This window comes from Neolamprologus multifasciatus, chromosome 22 (genome assembly GCF_963576455.1).
Source record: "Neolamprologus multifasciatus chromosome 22, fNeoMul1.2, whole genome shotgun sequence".
NCBI lineage: Eukaryota > Metazoa > Chordata > Actinopteri > Cichliformes > Cichlidae > Neolamprologus > Neolamprologus multifasciatus.
Window position 1 is genome coordinate 24,776,838 of NC_140459.1, and position 25,113 is coordinate 24,801,950.

Genomic DNA, 25,113 nt, shown 5'->3' on the forward strand with positions numbered 1-25,113 from the left:
ACAACAAAATTGAAAAACCATATCGCAGAATAGCGCGGCCCAGCCAATTCCAGTTTCCAACAATGGCGGCAGCTGCTTAGTTTTAATATTACTCTAATTTCTTTTTCTGGGTTGCAAAAAAACTTTTAACATATTTTCAGGTGAGAATGTAGCTGTGTAAACTTCAAATATCTGAGCCGACTGACACATTGTTTTCAAACCCCCGCGGTCTTTCACTACTCGGGTTAAACATGATATATAAGTCATTTTGATAACTTAAAAATGCTATTGTTTGGCTTTTTCAGTGTTTTATTTGTTCGTGAGTAAATCGGTTCGGCTGAGATTAAAGTTATTAGATTAGATTAAATTAAATTAAACTTTATTAATCCCTCTGGTGGGTTCCTCCGGGGTTTTCACACAGCTGAATAAACGTCAAACAGAAAACTAATTAAACAAAGTGTGAGACGGTCGAGAGTTTACATATATACATATAGTTTATATTTTAGATAGCAAGGAGCAGACGGCAGAGTTTCACTCCACCGAGGGAGTTTGTGCCGTACTACCCGGCTTTCTTTAGACTGCGAAGGCCGGGTCCTCAGGTGGAAGCAGCCTCTGAATTTGGAAACCCCTGCTGTTTCCGGGCCGGCCAATAATAACGGTGACATTTAACGTATTTTATCCTATAAATAAACATTTTAAAATGTATGTATCCCTAATTCTGAGGTCTCAAGGTTGGCAAGTATGGCCACAACACCTCACTCTTGGAGCACTTTTTTGCCACATGTATCGCAAACCACGTCTCAGCCGTTTGTGGAGGTAAAATACGTCCGCACAATTACGCTTAGCCATTGTTGTGAGTGCGCACGCCAAGGGGCTGCGAGACATTTATACAGCCGTATTTCGCACATGAGTATGAAAGGCGGAAGAGGAAGTAGTTCCTTTGAATGTACACAATCCGAATGTTATAGTTTCTTTCCACTGTGTTCCTGTTAGTGATAAACTATAAATTTACCCTAAATTACTAAAATATCGATATTTTAATGTGAGAATCGATTCTAGAACATAAATGATTGGTATCGGAGGAATCGATATTTCAGGATCGATCCGCACATCACTATTAAAGAAGTCCAGACGCTTTTCTTTGCAAGCTCCTTTGAGGACTGTTTATAAGGCTGGGCAAACCTGTAGTCAGCTGAGACAGAACAAGTCACTTGTATGAGTGACAAAATGTTTCTCCCACTGAAAACGTTAAGGCCAGATACACAAACTCAACCTTGAGGGATGTCCTTACCTGGATGACTGAGCATACATCAACAGATCATGCATATGATCGTTTATCAGTAAAATCGATAATACGTTTATCGGTACTTTTATCTGTTGTATCTGGTTTAAAAAGCTTGTGCAGTAAGATTATAAGTAACTAAAATATAATATCCAGATAAATAATCTGAGAGCAGGTATCCATCAAACATAAACTCACGCGCAGCACCACTTTTAAGCTAACAGCGTTAACAGCTTTGTAATAAGACACGTGCCCCGCCCCTCCCCCTTTCACCTCCGGCTTGCAGACGTAAACGTTACGCTCTGCTTTTATTTTGAATGTCCCAAACGGAAGTAGCCGTAGGTCTCGCTGTAGTTAAACGCTTTCTTCGTTCGCAGCTCTTCCTCCGCGAGGTTGTGGTCCGCTGTAGTTCGCGTGTCCGCTCTCCCCGCGGGTGGACGTCTCTTTAAACTCGCTGCCCGCTTTTAAAAAGCCCAGCTATGCACCGCGCTAAAGGTTAGAGCGGGTTTGGATCGCTCCTGTGCTGTTTAGCACCTCGGGGTCGCGATTAGTTTGCGCCGAAGACCTTCGTTTGGTTACCAGAAATCTCCCAGAAATTCCGAGAATGGAGCGAAATGGGAATACCTGTGAGGATGACCTGCAGGGTGCTGACGAGGAGGAAGAAGTGGACCCCAGAATACAGGTAAGGTGGGGTTAGGACAATGATTCCAGATGTGGAGTGACAGTAGGTTAAAAAATGTCAGAGTGTGTGTGTGTGTGTGTGTGTGCGTGTGTGTGTGTCATATTTTGACTGTCTCCAAAATGACCTACTGAGAGCTGTAAGTTCAATAATTTGGTTAACACGAGTCACAGCCTGAGGATTGCCAGTCTTATTTAATCACACTCCTCCCTTTCTCCCTCTCTGTGTGTGTGTTTTCCATCACTGGTGTGTTTTCTGTAAACAGGGAGAGTTGGAGAAGTTGAACCAGTCTACAGACGACATTAACCGCTGGGAGAGTGAGCTGGAGGTGAGACCCAACAACACACACTGCTGGCATCAGAATTATTGCCCTTCAAATGCTGAGAGCAGGGCGTAAACCGAGCTCTGGCACCCACCCAGCAGTCACTAAGTCTCACTTTTTTTAAAACTCTAAAGTGGTGAGAAATTGTGTCAGCGCTGTGAGATTTGTCTCTCTGCCACTGTAGTGTCAGAGATTTGCCTAGCAACGGTGCCATTGTTTTAAAACAGTCTAAACGGAAAGCTTTCGAAAGATGGAAAACTACTAAATGTGCATCAGTGGGAAGAGGTGGAAAAACTGAAGCAGGAACTGTCCCTCCCTGCGCTTTATAAACTCCTAGTGCAGCTGTGGTCTTAGTCGGAAACACTGCCGTGGAGCGGTTGGTGAAATTCATCTATTTGCTCATAACACTCACGTTCATTTAGGAGTGTGAGCAGAAACAGGAATCAGACACATTATGGAGGAATAAAGGATGTAGAGTGAAGCGAACAACTGCAGGAGGGCGGACGGCACACAGAAGGGGCAGCTTCGGCTCAAGTGTGTGCAAGCTGGGTCACTGTTGAGGAAAAGTGAAAACATTCCAAAGCGAGGCCTCAGTTTTTTGTTTTCCTGAAAGTAGGCCTCTTCTGTTTCTCATTAGCCCTGCGCTCACATCCAAACCCAGCAAACCACAGCTGGAATGAACGTAACAGCACGCACAGAGACCGAGAGGGACAGGAGGAGAGATTTTCCTGTAATCCATGTTTTAATCCATGTTTTCCAGCTGAATTTTAACTTTATACACATATACACCATATATCTTGGTGCTTTTTGGAAAGCTCAGCTTTTTCACAGCTTTGGCAGTGTTTACAGGAAACAGCAGTGTAAGTAGGGTGATCGATGTGAATACACGAGCAGACAAAAGAAGAAACATGGATGCATCTGGAGGCAACAAAAAAAAAGCTAAGGAGGAGCTAAGGACTGTGGAAGGAGCCCCTGGCAGGCTGCAGGGGGTTCTCCTGCAGCCTGGTGCTGATTAAAAGTGATGTACGGTAGATTCAGAGGATGAGTAAGTTTGGGCGGAGAGTTTAAATCCATGGTTGACTCTGCCTGCCAACACGTTAAATCTCTTCTATGTCTGGCAGATGTGGGACTGTGCCCTTGTGAGTGCATGCCATCACGAGCCTCCCATAGAAAATAAACAGAATTTTAAATTTTAACCTTTATTATGAAGCAATAACTAAGTCTTCTTTATTATTGTCCCAGAGGAACAATTGAATCTGTCAGCTCCTGATGAGCTGACCTGCCTTAACGAGCCTAATATACATGTCCTTATTTTTTTATCATACATATACCATTTGCTGTGGTGAATTGAAATAATACAGTCATTGTATGGAAAAGTTAAATTAAGCTTTTTCTACTCTTGGCTCTGTATGATGTCACTGAAGGGATATCATCTTGGGTACACACCTCTTGAATGTCTCTTGAGTATTCTGGTCTTTTGCTTATGGGGCGCATCCACCCAGACGAACTTTGACTTAAACGCAGTGTCTTTCAGGAATTTTTTAAATCCTGAAAAGCCCTGAAACGGGACCTGAGAGATCCATCTGGCCCTGCTGCCACTGAAAATAAGTGACAACAGGACTGATGGAGACATGAATCCAAATCCAAATTCTTCCATGGCATGTGTTTGTCCTGTATTGGTCCACTCAACCCAACCAGTCATGGCAGATGGCAACCTGGAGCCTGGTTCTGCAGGTGGTTTCTTCCTGTTAAAAGGGAGTTTTTACTTCCCACCAAGCAGTCGTTTATAGGGGGTCATATGATTGTTGGGGATTTCTCTGTATTATTGTAGGGTTTTTACCTTACAATTTAAAGCACCTTAAGGCAACTCTTGTTGTGATTTGAAGCTGTATAAATAAATTACAGTTAAGTTGAAATCTTTGGTCCCTGAATGCAGAAATCTACCATCAAGAAAAGTGGACAGTGTGTGATCAGCAGCTTCATTTTTCAGTATGACAGTGATACCAAACACACTGCCAGTGCATTTAAAAACATGCCTGAATAGAAAAGCGCACAATGAAAGAACACTATCAGTCATGGATTGGCCTCCCCTGAGCCTGGACCTCAACATTATTGAAGCAGTGTGCGATCATGCTCACAGAGAACCAAACAAAAGGCAGAAACATCCAAAGAAGAGCTTTGAATGTCCTTCAACAAGCCTCGAGAAGTATTCCTGAAGACGACTCAAAGAAATGGCCAGTATGCTTATGTAAGGGAGTTCAGACTGTGATGATGAGTAAAGGTGGTCATAGCAGGGCTTAAAGTAGGTATTGACAGGTGGGGAAACCCCAGGTTTCAGTGTAACGGTGCAGCGTGGAATAGGTGACTCAAACAAAAAATGTGAGTCATCCAATGAGTTTTATTCTCAGTAGATTTGTCTTTGACATTACCTCATTCTTTTGTTGTCTTGTATGATGTTTGCTGATGTTTCAGTAACCTCTGCACGTTTCCCACTTTCTTAGCAAAATATAAAGAAATAAGGGCTGACTCAAGACTTTCTCACACCACAGTTTTTTCCATTTGTTTACAATAAATCTTGAATTTGTTTGATTAAACTAGTTTTGAACATTTGACATTTGAATGCACAAACATTATATTTGTGTACGGTCGTGCCCAGTTCCAACAATCGGGCCCCTATTTAGTTTCCTGAGCAGTATGTAAGGCCAGCAGGGTGCTCACAGAGTTTACCTTGTAGATTCTGTGACGTGTCACCCGTCGTTGCAGGAACAGGACGTAGGAAATGCGATGATGTCACAGGAAGTGTGTTTCCTGTAGCGCCCTCTCCCTTCTCCCTCTTTAACCACTCATTTATGCCGATCTGTGCTCTGTGAAGAGGATGCAGCTGCTTTTTAAACCCCTCTTCAGCAAATTAAAGCATACTCAGACACACAAAAGTAGCTGCATAAATGCACACGGATATTGGGCCCTCCTGCAGTAATGCTTCATCCTTTCTCATACTCATTCAGTGGGTCACCACCAAAAAACATAAGCAATGCTGCTCAGCAACAATGAGAGCTGACACACCCACTGCATAAAAAAAAGAAAACAAAATATAGTTTACACACTCTACAGTTGTGTGTTACACGGGTAAACCATGCTCTTGTGTATGGGTATGACTAATGTGGGCAACAGGAAATCGCACACCACAATCAGGCCTGATATTACACAGATATAAATAATAACCACAGTTGTTCTGTAACGCTGCACTGAAGATACAGTGGTGCTTTGAGCAGTCTACCATGTCCAACCTCGTAGTGTGACCCGATAAGTTCCTCTCCTCATTTCTAAGCATGTGTGTGTGTGTGTGTGTGTGTGTGAAGGACTTCCGTCAGAGGTTCCGAGCAGTGCTGGTTGAGGCAACAGTTAAACTGGATGAGCAGGTGAAGAAGATCGGGCGAGCCGTGGATGACTCCAAACCCTACTGGGAGGCCCGCAAAGTGGCAAGACAGGTACACACACATGCACACACACACACACATTCACAAGAGTGAGCGGGAGTGACTCCAAGGTCAGCAGACAGTATGAGGGCAGGATTACTGGGGATTAACAATGAGAAGTTTAAACAGAGCCGCTTCTATCTACTTAAAGGGAGTACGGTCACATGACGCCTATATTTAAACTCAGTCACAGCTCTGCATCTTAAGCTAGTGTCTCACGCATGCACACACGCATGCACACACGCATGCACACGCAGTCTCTGCATGGTGATAGACTTGCGACATTTTGCATGGCCTGACTTGTTTCTTTTTGCTGGATCTGGGAGTACTTGTCATGCTTGCAGCACTGCTGCAGGGAGACACAAAGCAGGGCAACACAACCTAAAGGTTAGGACACCAAATCTGTGCCTCTCCCTCTGCAGTGGCTCATCTCATTTATTGCTCCAGGCTGTTGAAGCTTCCACCCCTCCATCCTAGCCAATACAGGAGCTTATGAGTCATGCATCAGAAGGCTGACATTTGCACGTCAAACTGAAATAGATTTTGTACTTGTACACGTGTGTGTGTGAATGTACGTATGTGCGTGTGTGTGTATGTTGCTTATCTCTGTTGCGCTGTGACAAAATACCTGCCGGTGGCATCTGCTTCTGGTATTAACACGTGAGAGCCAGGGATTACTGGGAGGTTTTGAATTTTGATGGGACCGGCATTTGCACGAAAGTGTGTGTGTGTTTGTGTGTGTGTGTGCGCGCGCGTGTTTGGGTGGTTTAAACAGAGCAAAGCCGATAACAGTCTCGCGTTTAAACTGGCGTATTGTCTGGTTATGATTTACAGACGAATATTTAATATTTAATACACGACCTACTTTAAAAGGACTCATGCATGACCTCGCTGACCCTCCACCACAGACACACACATATTCCATCTACCCCCACCCATAAGCCAGTCTCATTCCCTCAAACACCGCCCCCCATGTTTTCCCCCTTACTTTCCAACAACGATTGGGGTGGGTGGGGGGTATATAGGAATTTGCCTGCACTGTTCTCTTATGTCCTTTTTACCCAGCATTCACTTCTGCACCGCTGCCTGTCTGGCTGTCTGTGTCCACGCCCTGCATATCCCACCCTCACCACATTGGGTATTAGTCACCTTTCTCCACCTTTCCCAGCCCTGCAACCCTCTCACCCGTTTGAAATTGTAAATAGGATGTCTTTAGAGAGAGTTAGACATCAGACGGGGTGACTGTGTCTGACACATGAATGAGTCTCTCACACACACACACACACACACACACACACACACACACACACACACACACACACACACACTCACTCACGCAGCCATGGTGCATATCACAGCCTGCCAGGCTAGTTCAGATCAAAAGAACATCATATTGTTTGGTTCTGAGTGTCACATGATTTGGCCTCTATGACATCAACTTAATTAACTGATAACAAAGCCCATTCATTATGTGCGTGGTGTCTGAAGCTCAGTGTGCTTTTGTGCCATGAAGATAATGGCAAATTGTGTTCTCAAGCGTTGACACGTTATTCACGAGGGTGACAAAGACTTTTCGTCAGGCTTTTTGCAAAACTCCCACAGCACTGACACTTTATGGAAACACCACCAAGCCAGCAATGAGAAAAGCTGCTCTGATTGGGAAGTTCTGGTATTTTTGTGTCTCTTTCTGTCTTCATCTTGTCACAAAAAAAGATGGATGTTGTTTTAATGTTTCAGTTCCTTTTTTCTGTTTTTCTTCTTGTTTTTGCCTCATTAAATATCTATTACCCTCCTTCTGTTTCCCCCCTCAACCTCCCTGCTCTTAGAGCCTGGGAAATGGGTCATGATGAGAGACAAAGAGGAAGGATTCATCTTTACCACTTTGTTGAAATAGCAGATCGCGCGCAATAAAAAGCTGTTATCTTCCGCCTCTTTTCTCTCTCTCGTCACCTTTCACAGGCCTTAACAACAACGCTGTCACGACAATTGACGCCAAAGATTTTGTATTTTCTACATTTTTTGTGAGTTGGAGCAGACCTCTGATCACTGGTGGGTTTATCTTAAACATGGCCGACGTTACACGGGTTAACAGCTTGTGTGACTACACTGACCTTGTAACGTGAAGTGCGTTGCTACCAGGGACAAGGACAGAGAAAATCTCCTGGTTGTACTCCAACTTTTTTTGTAGCTCATTAACACTGCTGTTGTCCACATTGTTTTCAGTCACTCAAAGTATACAGGTGTATACTTGCTAGAAGGTTGGTGTCAGTTCAGGTCACTGCTTGAGCAGGCTATATGTTGCAGTGGCCCTGGGATCAAGTCCAACTTGCTGCCCTTTGCTGCATGCCTTCCCCTACTCTCTTTGCCCCTCTTTCCTGTCTACCTCTCACTGGTGACCTATTAATCAAAGGCAAAAAGCCCTCCAGAAAAGTATTAGCAGGTACTGTACTTGTACCTATCTATCATAAGCAGACTATTTTGATGGCACTATATTGCCTTTAAATTCAGGTGGTTTCAGTTTCATTGCCACAGGATTGAAGTCAAGCACAAAGCCATGTAGTCTGTCTTGTTTTAATGTGCTCTCTGAATTTGAGTGTGGCACTGTAACAGGATGCCACTGTTGCAACAGTGAAATTTCTTTCCTCCGAGATATTCAACCATCAGCTGTGAGTGGTATTATTGTTTCAGCTAAACATGGCCAACGAGCTGCTGACTCCATAACTGTAGCGCTCCAAACTTCCTCTGTTATTAACATCAGCACAAAAACTGTAAACTGGGAACTTCACCTCATGGCTGAGCATGTAGGTGACCCGGTGCTCTTGTTCAAATGGTGTATATTACACAGTGACTTTAGTGTTACTGTGTTACATTTCAGCTTCACAATAAGTAAGAAAAATAATTGTTTTCACTGTTTCTATAATGTAAATCCAAGTATAGGCTTCAATGTGTAAGCTATGTGTTAGAAGTGACATAAGTTTCTTATCCTTGAAGTCATGTCAGCAGGATTACATTCATACAGACCAATTCATCTGCTTCAGCTTGGGTTTTGCTTTCTTCTGCGTCTGCATCTGTTTATGGAAAACGCTGGTAGAGAAATCGCTCTTGGATTTTAAAGAATAGATGTTTGAGACGTTGAGCTGTGCATTCATGTTAACATAATAATAAGTGTTAACATGAATACACAGCTTTATCTCTTAGTTTAAAAGGACCATTTAGTAGAAACAATCGTCCATTGAAAACACTTTGAGATAAAAACACAAACTAGACGAGCAGGTTTGGTTCACAGTCAATACAGACGAAACCCGACAGACAGGCAGCATGAAATATGTCCCTCTGAACTGCTGTACTGTTAATAATACACTTGTTAAATACCAATCACCAGAGGGAAAGTTTCTCCCTGATTATTATTATTCTCTCTTTCAAGGACATTGAATTGGAGTTACTGTAACTACTTCATGTTAGCATTCAGCCAGTGCAATGACCTTGGAGTTATGCCTGTCTGAGTGGGTTCAAATATGTCCAACGTGATGAGAATAACCCTCCTGTTAACTGTGACTGTGGGCAGGAGGAGCCCACTGACAGTGTGTCAGATTTCCTCAGTGACAAAGATTCTGTTTGTCTATTGGATCAAGGCTCAGTTGTCTTTTTCTATGAATGTTGGCCTGTTTGGGCGTCATAAGGACTCAACCAATTCGATTGAATTCAGTTTTATTTATATAGCGCCAACTCACAACAACAGTCGCCTCGGGTTGCTTTATATTGTAAGATAAAGACCCAACAATAATACAGAGAAAACCCCAACAGTCAGACAAGCTCCTTATGAGTAAGCCTTTGGTATCAGTGGGAAGGAAAAACTCCCTTTTCAGAGGAAGAAATCTCAAGCAGAACCTGGTTCAGGGTTAGAGGTGTGAGGGGAGGGAGGCCGAGGGAGGGTACGGGTCCTAAATTAAACACACAGGCAACACAAAGACTCCTGGTTCATTCATACCATGTAAGAACAATTACTCGGTGAACTTTTACTTCATAAAAGCAATTTTAAGTCATTTGTCACTATGATTTAAAAGGACCTGTTTTGCTTTTCTCTAGTTTTTGTCATTCTTCTACTCTGGATAAAGTTGCAGCTATGAGCCAAGTTTCAGGTTTCAAGATCAATTTTGTGTAGATTTTTCTAATCTTGGCTCTTAATGATGTCATATCTCTAACATGGTCATCTTGGGCACACGGCTCTGGCTCAAAGACACTGGGACTCTGCACGCCCATTGGCTAATGTTTTATTATTGACAGATCATTAACCAATAACAATACGCTGCTTTAGCCTTCCTGCCGAATCTAAGAAGAACCAAGAGGGGTTTTTTCCCAGTTACCGGCTAAAGTTAAGGCACTTATGCATGAGAGGGCATGTGGAGGTGTGCCGTTGTCCATCTTTTATACACAGTCCATGCTTTGGCTGTGAACACAGCTCTTCAAATCTTTTGGTTTTGTTTTTCAAGGGCAACCAATCAGGATAAAGCTGGCTTAAAGCAAGTAGGGAAAGAAGCATAAGCAGCTTTTTTATTCCTTTTTTTTTTTTAGACTGCACCGAGAACCAGTAGATGATAAATGAGCGTTATTTTGACCTGTGAGCCAAGCAAAGGTACATTATTAGGGAAAATATGGAGCAGGCAGTGAGTTGTTTGACATCAGAAATGTGTGCAATGTTAGCAGTAATATTTACCTCCTGAATTGTATTTTTAGGTGGAACATTTGGTTTCCAGTCTGACTTAATAAGTTCTGACCGCTGCTTGTCCTTCCCTGAACTCCAGGCTCAGATTGAAGCGCAGAAGGCCACTCAGGAATTCCAGCGGTCGGTGGAGATCCTGCGGGCAGCCAAGGAGACCATCGCCCTGGCCGAGGAGAGGCTGCTCGAGGAGGACACTCGGCAGTTTGACTCCGCCTGGCAGGAAATGCTTAACCACGCCACACAGAGAGTAAGTATATAAATGCAGCACAGCCCAAAAATTCCATCCTGAACGTGCGGTTTAGCCTCAGGCATTTTTTTTTCTCGGTCGTTTCAGGTGATGGAGGCTGAGCAGGCGAGAACGTGCAGCGAAGCAGAGCACAAGAAAACAGCAGCCAACTACAATTCCTGCATAGGCCACATGAGGCAGCTCGAGAAGAAACTGAAACGCTCCATCAACAAATCGAGGTTTGTGATCGGATTTTGGGAAATGCTGCTCATAAGTTCCCCGCCGCCTGAACCTTTTATGCGAGCTTGTTGGGGTTTTTTGCCTTTACTGGATAGATTAGCAGTGAAGATAGACCGGAAACAGAGGAGACAGAGAGTGCGAAGACACACAGAAAAGGGCCGTAGGTCAGATTCAAGCCCAGGCCGCTGCACTCTGGCTATGGTGGTTGCCTGCTCACCCACTGAGCTAAAGTGGCGCTCGAGAAGTGGGGGAAGCGAAATTTCTGTAACCTGATGAAGTCCAGATGTTTTGCGTGTTGGCTGACAGTACTGGGTTGCGCTCCCTCCATAGAGACGTGGAATGTGACTGCACACGGAGGAGGGTTGTTCTTCCAGCGGGCTAAATTTCTCTCCTCCCTCTCTCACTTTTTTCTTCTTCTTCTCCCCCTGCAGACCGTATTTTGAACTCAAAGCGAAGTATTACCTACATCTGGAGGTATGTATCTCCTACTCATAGACTCGAAGGAGTAAACAGTACATAATCTGTATATCTGTGTTTTATTTCAAGGTGTCTTTGCTGAGACACACTGTTTTATTTCTCACAGCAAATAAAGGGTCATGTGGACGAGCTTCAGGCCAAACTTGTGGTTGCCAAAGCGGAGTACCGCACGGCGCTGCGCAACCTGGAGAGCATCTCAGAGGAGATCCACGCCCAGCGACGTTCCCTCGCCATGGGCACCAGGGAGCAGGGAGTTGGAGCAGAAGGCGACGGCGGCAGCGACAACATCGCCAACTTCAAGATGGAGTTGGACGGTTTGTCGAGTGAGTGCCACGCCCACTCGGAGATGGGCAGTCACCCGCGTCATCGAGCCGCGTTATCATTTCTTTGTTTTTGTTGAGCCGTTTGCACGTGTGTGTCTTCAAGCTCACATCCCCGTGTGTGTGTGTTTCAGTGGTGTCAGTGTCTATCGACGAAGAGGGCAGTCACAGTAGCAGCTCAGAGGAGGAGGCCGACTCGCACTCCACCTCCTCGCCCCAAGCAACCTCTTCCTCGCCTTCCACCTCTGCCTCCACCCCCGTCGACATGCCTCAACCTTACTCGTCCTCCTTGCTCCGCACCCCCTCCTCATCCTCCTATCTCTCCTCCTGTCCCTCTTCCTCTTCCATCCTGTCCTCCTCTTGCCCCACCGGTGTCCTGGAAGTAGCGAGCCCCTCTGGCTCGCACAGCCCAGACTCAGTGTGCAGTTCCGGGCACGCCTCGCCTCTCCTGGGCCCTCGCAGCCAGTGCAGCGGAGCCTCCTCTCCAGACTGCGACCAGGAGAGAGGTGTGTGTCCCACTGAGCGCTGATGTGCAACCTGATCCTGAGCACGTTTCCTGACAAACAAAAGCAAATCTAATGATTGAGGAATTATTTTGCAAAGGATGTTACACATTTAAAATAAAAGTAGGAGTCCTTGTGAAGGACTCTTAATGTAGAAGTTGTTGGTTAACTTTTGTCTAAACTATGTCGGATAATTTCCCTGATTTAATTGAACCTTTCCTTGCACTTTTCTTCCTGCATGTTTTCCAGGCAACAGAGCAGAAGGAGCAGAGGCGACACTGGAGAGCGGTCTGAACAAGCTGACCTTGAATGTAGCACAAGAACGCGATGAGGATCCCGCTGATGAGCGAGACCCCCATTACATTAACCCCGAAATCACATCTCCCACCTCCGCCACGTCCATCCTGCTCCTCAACAGCGTGTGACGAGGATGCGTCATGGCACGAACTCTCGCCACGCGCAGCTTTAAGACTCAGTGGGAGGAGAGTGAAGCGCTGCACACCCGCATGACTTTGTGTCTCATTCGTTGTGTTGTCTAAACATCAGTGCTGTCACGTGGAAGGTGCTGCGTGTAGCGTGTTTAACATCTTTCATTATAAACAAGTGAAATCAGGGACAGGATGACTGATGGACTCTGCTTCACCCTTGTGGTGTTGAGTGTCAGCACTGCATTTTCCCTGGACCCTCCCCTTCCCTCCTGCTCTGTATTTGCTACAGAAGACAAAGTTCTTCTCATCTTGTGCCAAAAAAAACTGTGTATTACGACTGTGTGACAAAGTTCCTCTACAGACTGTGGAAGACGTTGGTGATTTCAGTTGTGTTTTAACATGTTCACGGGTCATGCAGGATATTTCCAAGGTAACACAGGAAACTTTAATAGTTAACCTGCTACTGTTGGCACCGGTAACATGCATTTCATTATTTTGAACAGCGTTACGCTCCTTTCTTACGCCATGTCTAAATTCTTGGACAGATTTTCAGGTCAGATACGGGGGTTCAGTTCATCCTTATTTTTACCCTCCATTTAAGCCAGCTTTCCTTTGATCGGCTGCCACAGAACAAACAGGTTTGTGGACCTAAAATATCCCCTTTCTGTGACATCATAATCTTAAACATAGTGTTTGAAACAATCTGAATTAATCACTTGTACCTAAATTGAACTAATTTTTTAAAACTTTGGCCCACCGCTGTAATAGTATTTATAAAGGATAATACGTCCCCTTTAAGTGAGGGTCAAACTGGGACAAAGACGAGCTGTCTCCTGAAGGATTAGTCCATTTTCGAACCCCTCCCTTCTACTCCTGTTTATTCCAATTAAAGAACGACGGCATCGGCTCTGGAGAGCAGAAGAAGGACCTCGAGTGCAGGCGACACTCTGAACACTAAAGAGACTTGACGTGGGGGACTGAGCCCTGTTTTTGAGGCAGAACTGGTCTTCCATTTGGATTTGTGAATGAGTGACTGAATGTGTGTCAAGTGCAAACCGCACTGTGAGGTCACCGGTTTGCACGGATGTGTGAGCGAATGACTTTTTGAATGTGTGTCTTGTGTTTTTTGACAGATCCTACCCTGTAGTACAAATACTCTATATTTATACTCCTGTATTCTTGTATATGAACGATGTCGTGTGGTTATCGTTGTAACTGTTTAACACCAAATAAGCAATAAACACGTACTTCATCTAACTCATCGGTGAATTGATGGTGTGTGTTAGACGTTCAGGTTGTTGATTGTCATAGTGGTGATCACTGCAGCCTGGTTTTTGGGAACTTTTTATTTTATGTTAAAACATGCCACCGGTGGAAAAAAAGTGACCCAAGTCATCAAATGAAGCACTAACAGCTGCCTCGTACCGCCACAGCTGCCAGTGTAGTGCAGTAAAGATGGCCTAGAGTAACAGATTTGCTCGGCAGCAAGGCCGACTGGAATTGCTGAATGTGAATGTTCTTTATCTGCTCAATGTTTTGTTTGGGGACATTTGGTCGTATCATTTGATAACCTTCGCTTTTCCTGCTGATTCCTTTTCCAGTCAGCTGTTTTTTGTTTTGGTTTTTTGCAGTGACACGCACTCACGTTTTTTTTTAGCTCTGCTGAGCTGTTTAAGAGTAATCTTATGACTTCAGTTAGTGCCCTGAGACAGATTGTAGAACGACTTCTCACTCTAAAATCTTCCAGTCCTGTTTGTCCATCTGTCTGTCTGAACAGGCTGCTGCCAGCAAGCTACCTTTCAGTTATTTAAGATCCTGTGATCTCCCCGTCTGTGCCAGATCAACTCCAGAGGTTTCACTGAGGCAGGGGAACAACACAGCAATGCTCAGTCACACACTGACACCTAGTGACAGGGTTGGGTTCTGTTTTTTATGAAGCACAAAAGACTGATTATATCTCGCTCTCAGCATATTAAATGTTGTTTGTGGTTTTAGGTTATTAGAAATCACATTGCGTAAGAACAAATGAGTGCATTAAAACATTTACCATATAAAACTGAATGACTGTAATTATACAATTGCTGTCATGGCAGAAAGAAAATACGCCCTCTGTCACTTTTAATGTTCTTAAAGGTTTTTAAATTAGTTTCATTTCAGTGGTAACACAGCAAAGATCAGATTTTTTACAACAAGAAAATTGTTGTTGTAAAAATAGTTTTTCATGCTTGTCAAACTGCATTTTCTTTGACATTTTTCAAACATTCAACAAAAGAAATGGGAACAAATTCTGTCTTTTTGTAACAGGCTATTAGAAACAAAGTGCTTAAAGATGCCATTTAAAATAAGTTCTTTGTTAACACAATCACCTTTCACAGAGCACTAAATGATCTGCAGAACAGGAAGAGTTACTTGATGATGCTCTTCGTGGACTACAGCTCAGCGTTTACCACCAACACCATAATACTAGACATCCTCACCACCAAACTGGACCACCTATTACCTGCTCCTGGATCAAAGATTTCCTCACAAACCAGCCTCAATCAGTCCAACCCCCAACCTCTCTCCTCGACTGTCATCCAGCACCAGATCCCACGCCCTGTACACCTATAACTGCACACCAAACCAGCCAACTCTCGTCATTGTCAAGTCTGCTAATTACACCACCGTGGTTGAACTCATCTTTGATGGAGATAAGACAGCGTACAGGGCGGAGGTAGAGAACTTTTCCCGCTGGTGCTCCGAAAACAACCTAAAGCTGAACATCCTTAAAACAAAAGAACTCATAATGGACAGACACAGACAGGTCCACTCCCCTCTAATTATAAATGGAGAATGGGTTGAATCTATCTCCACCTTCAGGTTTCTGGGCACACGCATCTCCCCTGATCTCACCTGGACCCACAACACCAACGCCCTGGTAAAGGCCCAGCAGCGGCTGCACTTCTTCTGTGTCCTGAGGAAGAATTACATGGACCAGAAGCTGCTGCTGGCCTTTACTGCTCCTCTGTGGAGAGCATGCTCTCCTCCTCACTGGGTGTTTGATACACAGAGTCCACTACTGAGAACAGGACGGCTGTACAGAGGGTAATCATGCCCTCTGCCACCCTGGAGACCATTGCCAGAGTCTCCTGTCTCAGGAAAACTAGGAAAATCATAGGTGAGCCCTTACACTCTTACACAGCTTACCATCTGTTTACCCGCTTCTCTGGTCAGCGCCTCAGGTCAGTCAGGTCCCACACCTCCAGACCCAGTAACAGTTTCTTCCCCTGGGCCATTCAGACTGTTAACAAACACCCACCTCATGAATCTGAGCCATGGTCTGTGTGACCCTCATCACTCAGGCCACTATTTGAAGCTATTTTGTTCTTTAATGTCTGTCTTTCTCTTATTTCCGAATATATTCCTCTTGATTGCATATATTTGTCCTCTTTTGCTATTTTTTCCTGCTGTCTACTCTTTCTATTTTATTCTGGCACCGTTGGTGTGGAGCACCCACAACTTCATTTTACACGTACAATGACAAAGGGCTATTCTATTCTATCTATTCTATTCTAAATAAAAATAAATAAATAAAAATGAATAATAGAAATTAAAAACTTCTGGAAATGGTCAGGTATGACGTGGATTAAAAAGCAGTTATTGTCCAAAGAAAACTTTGAAAACCCTTCAGAAACTTTGAAAGACTATTCTCGACATCACTTTATTATTTTTTTTAAACTGGCTCATTAGAATCAAATGGGGCGACTTGACACTTTTGCACAGGATTGTATATAAAGAATAGCTTTTAAAAAAGCAACCCTTCTCTATAACAAACAAAACCCAAGAGGGAACTCTGACTAATCCTGTTGTAAATGTCATTTAACATACAATTAGCACACAATTAAGTTATCTAATCAAAGTATTTTCGTCTGATTGAATTAAGGATTTTAAGAGCTCCAAACAAAAAAGGGGAAGCCTCGGCTTCGTGAAACGCAGTGGTAGTTCACACAAACACTGCCCTTTCTGCTGTTTTCCTATTATCTAGTTAACTACAGTCATGTGACATGCTTCACATGATGTGCGTGCAAATAAAACTGTGATTGGAGGAGACACTTCCTCGGCGCGATGTGATTGGTGGACCGGGCATGCACCATTCTCCATGATTTAATCATTGTTTTGGGGGTTAAAGAAAGTCCGCAGAGCAATGTGTTTCTCTGAGGTTTGGCTTTAGTCTGCCAGCTGTTCTCATTGTCTCTCTGAGAATACAGAAGAAAAAAAAATGCAGCTTTGGTACATTGCAGCTATTTTTTTGTGCGATGTCGCTGGTAAGGAACTACATTTCATATTTGTTTTTTGGTTTTTTTTAGGTTAGCTGTTTACAGTCAGCCAGCGTTACATGCTGTGGAGGTAGCTAGCACTCGGGGGTCTTGTTACGCAGCCGTTACGTGCAAATAAACATGTTAATAAACTTACATTAGCATTCAGTTTGCTAAATAAGAGACTATCTTTGTGTGTAAGCAGCTATACAGTAGAGCAGGAATACATACGATAATTTTTAACTTTCACATTAAAGTCTTCCTGTTTTAGCTTGAGAGAAGTGCTAATTTATGAGCGCCACTAACCACTCTTTAATTCGGCACACAAATAACTTTATTATTTACCAAAGCTTAACCTGTTCCTTTTATGATAAAGTGGGCTTTAAAACTTAAAAAAGGAAGGTTGGGGTATGAGAAGTTTATCTAATTTTATAACTTATATTGCCAAAATGGCTACAGACGTCCTTGTGTGAGAAGTTAACAAGGCGTCTGTAAATGACCAGTGTTTGTGGCGTCCATGTAACCAGTTATAGCAAATATCCAGGGATAGTTGTCAGTATTTCTTGCTTTGCTATTTGCTGCTTGTTGCACCTGCACACAGCTCTTTAGTTATAGTTATATTACTAATATGTGTTGTCACCTCTGCTTCATTGTCAGGTACAGAGGCAAAGGCAGTACATAGCCTTCCTGATTTTGGAAAGAGCTATCATGTCAAAGGTAAGCTGTGAACTAACAGAGGGTTACACAGTATGCTTTGGGCCTTGTTGGACGTTATGTTTCATTCAGTATTTACATTTCAGGAATCATCTCTCTGCCCTATGCTGAAATTGAGGAACCATTTGAGGCCTGGTTAGACCTGACAGCAAAGTCAAGCCGGATAGATTACTACCACGGTGAGAAGCCCCCTCCAGCTGATTCTCCTGAAGCAGATTCTGTATTCCCCTGCTTGGCTAATCAGTAATTTGAAATTGAGTGCCTGTTGTGTAAGAGAAACGATACCAGACTGTAACATTATCGCAAAAAAACAGAAGTGAAAAAAGACAGAGTAAGCACGAGTGATGAACATAATCTTATGACTCGTGTTGCATGTGACTTTGTACCAAAATTGTGTTTTTATATGCTTACAGTGCTGATAACAGCTGGTGCAAACTTACCCACAAATACTCCTCTTTATTTAGTTTTTCTTCCATCAGACAAATCATCATCTTGACTTGTACATAACTGGAGTCTGTTAGGAAAAAGGAAGAATGAACACATTCAAAGTAGTAATGAAATAATAATAATAAAATTGAATCCTGATATAATGCATTTCTACTGACTGGTGTATATGCCAAAAAGCCCTGACTATAGCTAATAAAGGTTTTGTCTGAGCCGCACATAGCATATTCATTCAGAAATCTTGAGCTATTAACAAAATAAAGGTACTATTAACATTAGAGAAGTCAATAATGTCTAATTTTAACACTCTTTATCACCAACAGGCCAGGTTTTGACTTACCAGTTAGCTTCAGAGCAGCAGTATGGCGCTGCCTATAAGATCTCGCCTGAGACCACTGAAGAGGAGCTAAATGTGATAAAGTGCTTCCAGATTAACGGAACAAAGGACGGAGCAGTCACACCGCAGGCTGCGCTCCCCGATGTGCAGGGCTTCCAGGTGTGTGTTTTATTTCTTTTTATTCCACTTTTCAGTTTTATCTTCATGAGTAAAAGTGTATATATGGAACAGTCTCCAGTTGTTAAAACAGAAGCCAGAGCAGAAAAGTCTTAAAGCTGTATACATCTATCATTCTAATGGCCAGAAGGGGGTAATTACCCTACTGCAAGAAGAAGTCAGAGTGTACTGAGGTCACGCACACATCAGTTAAGAGTTGACCTCGACATTGGACATGATGCAACCACCGGTTGCTAGGGAAACTTCTATTCCCCAACCAGTTGGCAGTGTTTCTAGTAGATTGCCAGTGTTTGAATAGAATAGAATAGAATAGAATTCAACTTTATTGTCATTGCACATGCACAGGTACAGGGTACAGTAGATTGCCAGTGTTTGTAGATAAGCCCTTCACTTACAGTCAGACCAGTAAATGCGAATATGCTACCATTGCCAGTATTACTAACATTGGGGGAATACTAATATTTCTTTAGTGACAGGTGGTTTCCAGGAAATCACTAACCTGTCTGTAGGCCTGTGTGACTTTGGTTATAGCAGTCATTTTTGCAGCAACTGCCATCAGCCTCCAGCAATTATTCACAGCTGGTCTTGGAGTACTCATTTTCCTCCTCACATTCGATGGTTGTCAGATGGTCACTCTCTAGACCCGTGTCACTATAGATGCATTCACTTGATCCTATGTTGTCACCATGATTGTCACACAATCATGGTATTAATGGTTAACAAGTTGACATCACATGGTCAGTGGTGATGTGTCAGCAAAACCGCAAAAGAAAACAGGTAAATGACTCAACTGCTTACCTGAGCTCTTACCTCAGTAAACCTTTCCTGATGAGTTTATGGGCTCATAAGTCATAAGATCTTTATTACAGTGTCATGTTCATTTTGTAAATTACATTTTCATGAAGAGTATGTCTTAATGGAAAACAAACCGTCACCATTTATGAGTATTTATATCGTAGTCACATATTTCATTGAATGTTTTTATCTTTTATTTTGACAAGTCAAGTTGTTCATTTCCCTCCTCAGTTCCTGAGGGTGGAGTACTACAGAGGGTCCCTGTGTGAAGTCTGGCAGAATGTGACCACTGTGGGTTACAAGAAGAACACGTACACACTGTGGGTGACACATTCAGAGCGAGGTGCAGATGGAGGAAAAGACACCCCCATTCCCATTCACTATGAGATGATGGGATACAACACTCTGCTGGGGTCCCATTACGACAAGTACTTGGTGGAATACAAGGAGTTCAGCACTGAGGTGAACCCCAAAGTTTTCCTGCTGCCTGAAGGTTTGTGTAAATATATACCTGCTCGACCTTTTGGAATACTCAGAGGACAAAAGAAAAACAAAAACTCCTTGTTGTTGTGTTTCTATACAGGCATGAGTTGTGGTGGGTTTCCTGGTCCTGGAGTGGAGCACCATATGTTGGCCAATCCAATGAAAGATCTCATCCACACCTCAGCGTCAGGCCAGTCACAGCGCATGTTCAGCCATTTCAAGGACAAGTTCCAGCGGCACTACAACGATGAAAGGGAGCACGAGAAGAGGGAGCATGCTTTTGTTCTTAACCTACGGTGAGCGCAACATTTAATACTTTAATAATAATTGTGAGGCTACAGCTTTAGTAGTAGTTTTTCAGCGGTGTGTCTGACTGGTTTCCTGTTTTTCTAGGTACATTCACTCTAAGAACAGAGCGGGCATGTCTTTCTCTCTGGCTCTGAACTCTCTGTCAGATCGCACCATGTCTGAGCTGGCAACCATGAGGGGAAGAAAAAGGGGAAAGACCCCAAACAGAGGGCTCCCCTTCCCCTTCAAAGCTTATGAAAGAGTAAATCTTCCCGAGTCACTCGACTGGAGGCTTTATGGTGTGTATAAGCTTTAAATATTCACCAAAGATGCATCTGTGAGGAAGGTTTGTTTTTTCACCTCAACTCTGGCCTCCCAGGCGCCGTGACCCCAGTAAAGGACCAGGCCATCTGTGGCTCCTGCTGGAGCTTTGCCACCACTGGAGCAGTAGAGGGCGCTCTCTTCTTAAAGGTAAAAAGGATAGGAGGCAGCTTGCTGCACAGTCCTTGGCCCCATTCCAGTGTCTTCGAATAATGGGGCTCCTTCCCTATTCTCTTTGAAGCCGCAGGTGCTCAGCTTGATGCTTTATCTGTTCTTGTTTGGGTTTATTTCCATTGCAGTTACGTTTGGTATAAATCTATAGTTTCTGATGTTTTAGGGAGAAATTAGGTTTTATTTTAATACTCCTTGTATTGAAGTGGCTCGTGCAGGCAGAAGAATACGCCCAGTGAAATGAATAAAATACAAAGATGCAAATTATTCAAGGTGCAGGACTAATATAGATTCTTTGTGACAAAACCAGCAGAATTATTTGCAAAATTAAAAATAACCATTTGTAAATTAGATAGATAGATATGACAGTCTGTCACATTTATTCAGCGTAGTGCCGCTGTTTGAGTCTACTGACCTTTTTTAAAAAACAAAAAAACAAACAAACATCCTTCTCTCTGAAGTGCAGCCCTCCTTTTGGGGACAGATCCACAGGAAGATTCATTGTGTAACTTCAGTCGTGTTGGACGGGCTTTACAGTGTGTGTGTCTGTGTGAATGAATGAGTCTGAGGGGACGTCAGCTTTGGGCTGCCTCCATCCTGTAGAAAGCTGAGCTCAAAGGCATTCCTTATCCCATGTTGCCTAGCAACTTGATCCAAACATAGGATCAGTTTATTGGGACTTGACGGCACCCCATTGAAGTGACCGAATTCTGTGTCTCTCCCTCACATAGGAGACTCTTAATTATGTGTCTTGCCCCTGGCCTGTAGCTCTGTAACTCCTAGGCTGAGGTCCAGTGATGGAGGACGTCTCAGGGCTAATACTTACATTAAAGCTCCTGCTTCATCGCAGTGCAGTAACAACATTTAAACATTAACATTAAAGTAAAATGTTTTTGCATTGTAGTATACTTAAGGTGCTGCTGGAAAGCTTTGAAATTTCCCACTGAGTATCAGTAAAATCTGATCTTAGTATTTATTTACTCATCTAGTTTTAAATTACTGATCAGAAAATGCAAAGTACATAATGAACACCGAAATCCAGGGTCAAAAAGTAAAGTGAATGTGGAAGTGAGCCCCTTGAGACTGGCTCCAAGATCGATAGAGAAACTGCAAGTTTATTCTTTTTTAAAGCCACCGGGGAGGTGATATCTGTGATTTTAAAAATACTCCTGCCTTATAAAATCTGTAGGAGAAGAGCCCATAAATCTTTATCCCTTTTGTAAATTTTAGTCATTTGAAGTGTCAGAAAGGAGGATTTTCCCGGACATGCTCTTTGGCATCAGCGTGGTTTCATGGTCAGATTACCCCTCGCTGTCACATGTGGTTCAAAGCACCAAGATGATGTTGCAATGAGATTTCACAATGCAGTAGGCAACTTTATAGTAGTTACGTCCTTGTTTCACACTGTCAGTGGTCGTGATAGACTTCCATGTAAAAATGTCCAACTTTACACCAAAACATGTTTTTAAGGTCTGGTTTTGGTCTCTGTAGCTACTTCTTGTTTAACGATGTATAAATATATAAATGTAAGGGATTCATCCGTGTAATAATCTTAACATTTCTCACTGAGGTAAAGCAGCTTGAACTGCTAATTGCTTTGCAATAATTGCAAGAACAGTTTGTTTTGGCTAGGAGGAAGTACTGCTGTGAGGCTGCAGCAGGTCGTCTTTGAACCTGAGCGATGCAGTGACCCTTTCCCCACGGGCAGGTTCATAAACAGAGCCACTCAGTGGGGGGCACGCTTTGAATTTAGTTCTTCGTGATCTCACAGCATCTGCCTAGAAACCTGTAGATTGCAGCTGCAGTAAAAATGGTGCAGGAATGAAAGCCGATTATAAATGTTTAGCTGTCTTGTTTGTGTTTCATATAATCAAATGTCAATAAAATGGATCAGTGGATTAAAATGTCTGCATTTTATTACAGTTTGATTCATGATTAGTGCAGAGTAAGCGCAGGCTGCTGATGTAATGCCGAGTGTAATCATACTTTTGCTCGTGTCTTTCAGACGGGCTCTCTGCAGGTTCTGTCTCAGCAGATGCTGATCGACTGCTCCTGGGGTTTCGGTAATAACGGCTGCGATGGCGGGGAGGAGTGGAGAGCGTACGAGTGGATCATGAAGCACGGAGGCATCGCCACAATGGAAACATATGGCGCCTACATGGGGATGGTGAGATGATTTCACAACAACAAATCAAAAATGTAAATGGTAAATGGCCTGTATTTGTATAGCGCTTTACTAGTCCCTAAGGACCCCAAAGCACTTTACACAACCAGTCATCCACCCATTCACACACTGGTGATGGCAAACTACATTGTAGCCACAGCCGCCCTGGGGCGCACTGACAGAGGCGAGGCTGCTGGACACTGGTGCCACCGGGCCCTCTGACCACCACCAGTAGGCAACGGGTGAAGTGTCTTGCCCAAGGACACAACGACCGAGACTGTCCAAGCCGGGGCTCAAACCGGCAACCTTCCGATTACAAGGCGAACTCTCAACTCTTGAGCCACGATCGCCCCTTAAAAGAGTTTGAGCCGTTTCACAATGTTAATAGTGTAATTCTACAAATCATATAATTGTGGTATTAACGGCATGTTTGATTTCAGACTCAGGAAGCCTGTCTTACAGTTAAACAAGCTTTTGACCAGAGATTGTTTCATGTGTCTCTTAAGTACTTAAAGCATTCAGAAAGTTACTGTCAGTTTGCCCCACTGTGTATAACTGTGTATTTATTAACATCAAAGGAAGAGACTGACTTCCAGTGACCTGTGATTGTCACCCAAAAGTAGCGACACCTGAACAGTATTTTGCAAAATTCAGTCATAAATCTAGCATGCTCTAACTAAGCAGACATAGATCTGCTGTTAAAGAGTAGTATTAAATATTATACATGTATTTAAAAATAAACTATGTGATGTCTGTTCACGTCTTTAACCCAGCTGCCCCACATGTGCTAGGTCACAAAAATCCAGAGGTGGATGACAAGTTGAAATGACAACTGCTGGTGTGTATAAATGGCCTTTACTGGGCAGCTATTCTACCACTCTCTGCAGTTTTCCTTTGTAATAAAACAGCAATTTTAAGGTCCAGAAATATTCAGAACCCAAACAAAGATTCACATTTTGTTCCAATAATCCCTCCCCTCTGGTATTCCAATTAAAATAAAATTCCTTGCAGCTATCATAGAATCATCAGGAGCAAAACATCACATACTTTCTTTCTGTGTTAAATAACTGATTGTTTTTACATTAATTTGCCCTCCACAAACCCCATTAAATCACATGTGTATGATTCATTTCAATACATTCCTCCCTAAATGTTAAAGCAAAACCTACAAATTTATATTTAAAAAACAAGCCAGCAGAATAACTGCCTGCTTATTAACAGTGGATTTCAACACAAAAGAGGATTTCGAGAAGCTGTGAGAAAGTTTTTAAAAATATTTTTTTCTCTCCGAGTAGAACGGATTTTGCCACGTGAACTCATCCGAGCTCACTGCACGTATCCAGAGCTACACGAACGTCACGTCTGGCGATCAACTGGCCCTCAAGCTGGCGCTCTTTAAAAACGGCCCCGTTGCCGTGAGTATCGACGCATCACATCGCTCGTTTGTTTTCTACAGTAACGGCGTCTACTACGAACCTGCTTGTGGTGAGTGTTTTTTCTTTCCCCAGTGATTACGTTAGCTACTATCCTTCACGCTCACAACAACATAACTCGCTGGTTCTGTTTTTCAGGGAACACTGTGGATAATCTGGACCATGCTGTGCTTGCAGTGGGATATGGCACCCTGAATGGAGAGCCATACTGGCTCATCAAGAACTCTTGGTCCACATACTGGGGCAATGATGGCTACATCCTCATGTCTATGAAGGATAACAACTGTGGTGTTGCCACTGATGCTACATATGTTACACTGGCATAGACTGTGTCTTCTTTTAAAGCCTTTATGTTGCTGTTGATGCCACTTCATGACTGCTGAATTACACTTAATCTTGATGTGTGTGTTAGGCCAGCTTTATGGGAAAAAAGCCTAAGAACTTATCGTCGACTGAACTAAATTGGGAGGAGACAGCACTACAGTGTGTTGCATTGATAACAAGACAAACTGGATCATTGTGAAGTAAAAAGTGTTACGTCCCGATAATCAATTTTGTCTCTGTGATGTTAGTTTTTTTAATTGCTGCTGGAAGGCAGAATTTTTATTGAAAACAAATTTAAATAAATTTGCTGGTCCCAGGAAGTTATTAACTCTGGTTTCTTTGTCTGTTTCTACTTGGTGGCACACAAACACACACAGAACAAGTTCACTCAGTCATTAAAATTTTACTGCTCAAGGCACACTGGCTCAATGCCCTTATTTCAGATAAGTCACAAATTTCCATTCGTCCTGTACAGACAAATTATTCCTGCTATAAAAAGAAGTTGCATTTATGCT

At 43.1% G+C, this 25,113-nt stretch overlaps 2 protein-coding genes across 2 annotated transcripts; both read left to right on the top strand.

Moving 5' to 3' along the window:
• Positions 1-1,600: 1,600 nt before the first annotated feature.
• LOC146493562 (SH3 domain-binding protein 5-like) lies at positions 1,601-13,909 on the top strand. Its single transcript, XM_085148068.1, has 9 exons — positions 1,601-1,943; positions 2,206-2,268; positions 5,622-5,750; positions 10,541-10,705; positions 10,793-10,923; positions 11,356-11,398; positions 11,508-11,724; positions 11,856-12,227; positions 12,474-13,909. The coding sequence occupies exons 1-9, from the start codon at positions 1,866-1,868 to the stop codon at positions 12,647-12,649; spliced, it is 1,374 nt and encodes a 457-aa protein (XP_085004194.1). The 5' UTR covers positions 1,601-1,865; the 3' UTR covers positions 12,650-13,909.
• A 2,873-nt stretch (positions 13,910-16,782) lies between these two features.
• Positions 16,783-24,926, top strand: LOC146493563 (digestive cysteine proteinase 1). Its single transcript, XM_085148065.1, has 11 exons — positions 16,783-16,956; positions 17,605-17,664; positions 17,748-17,840; positions 18,429-18,601; positions 19,646-19,907; positions 19,998-20,193; positions 20,291-20,484; positions 20,565-20,656; positions 22,683-22,844; positions 24,137-24,326; positions 24,413-24,926. The coding sequence occupies exons 1-11, from the start codon at positions 16,911-16,913 to the stop codon at positions 24,598-24,600; spliced, it is 1,656 nt and encodes a 551-aa protein (XP_085004191.1). The 5' UTR covers positions 16,783-16,910; the 3' UTR covers positions 24,601-24,926.
• Positions 24,927-25,113: the final 187 nt, after the last annotated feature.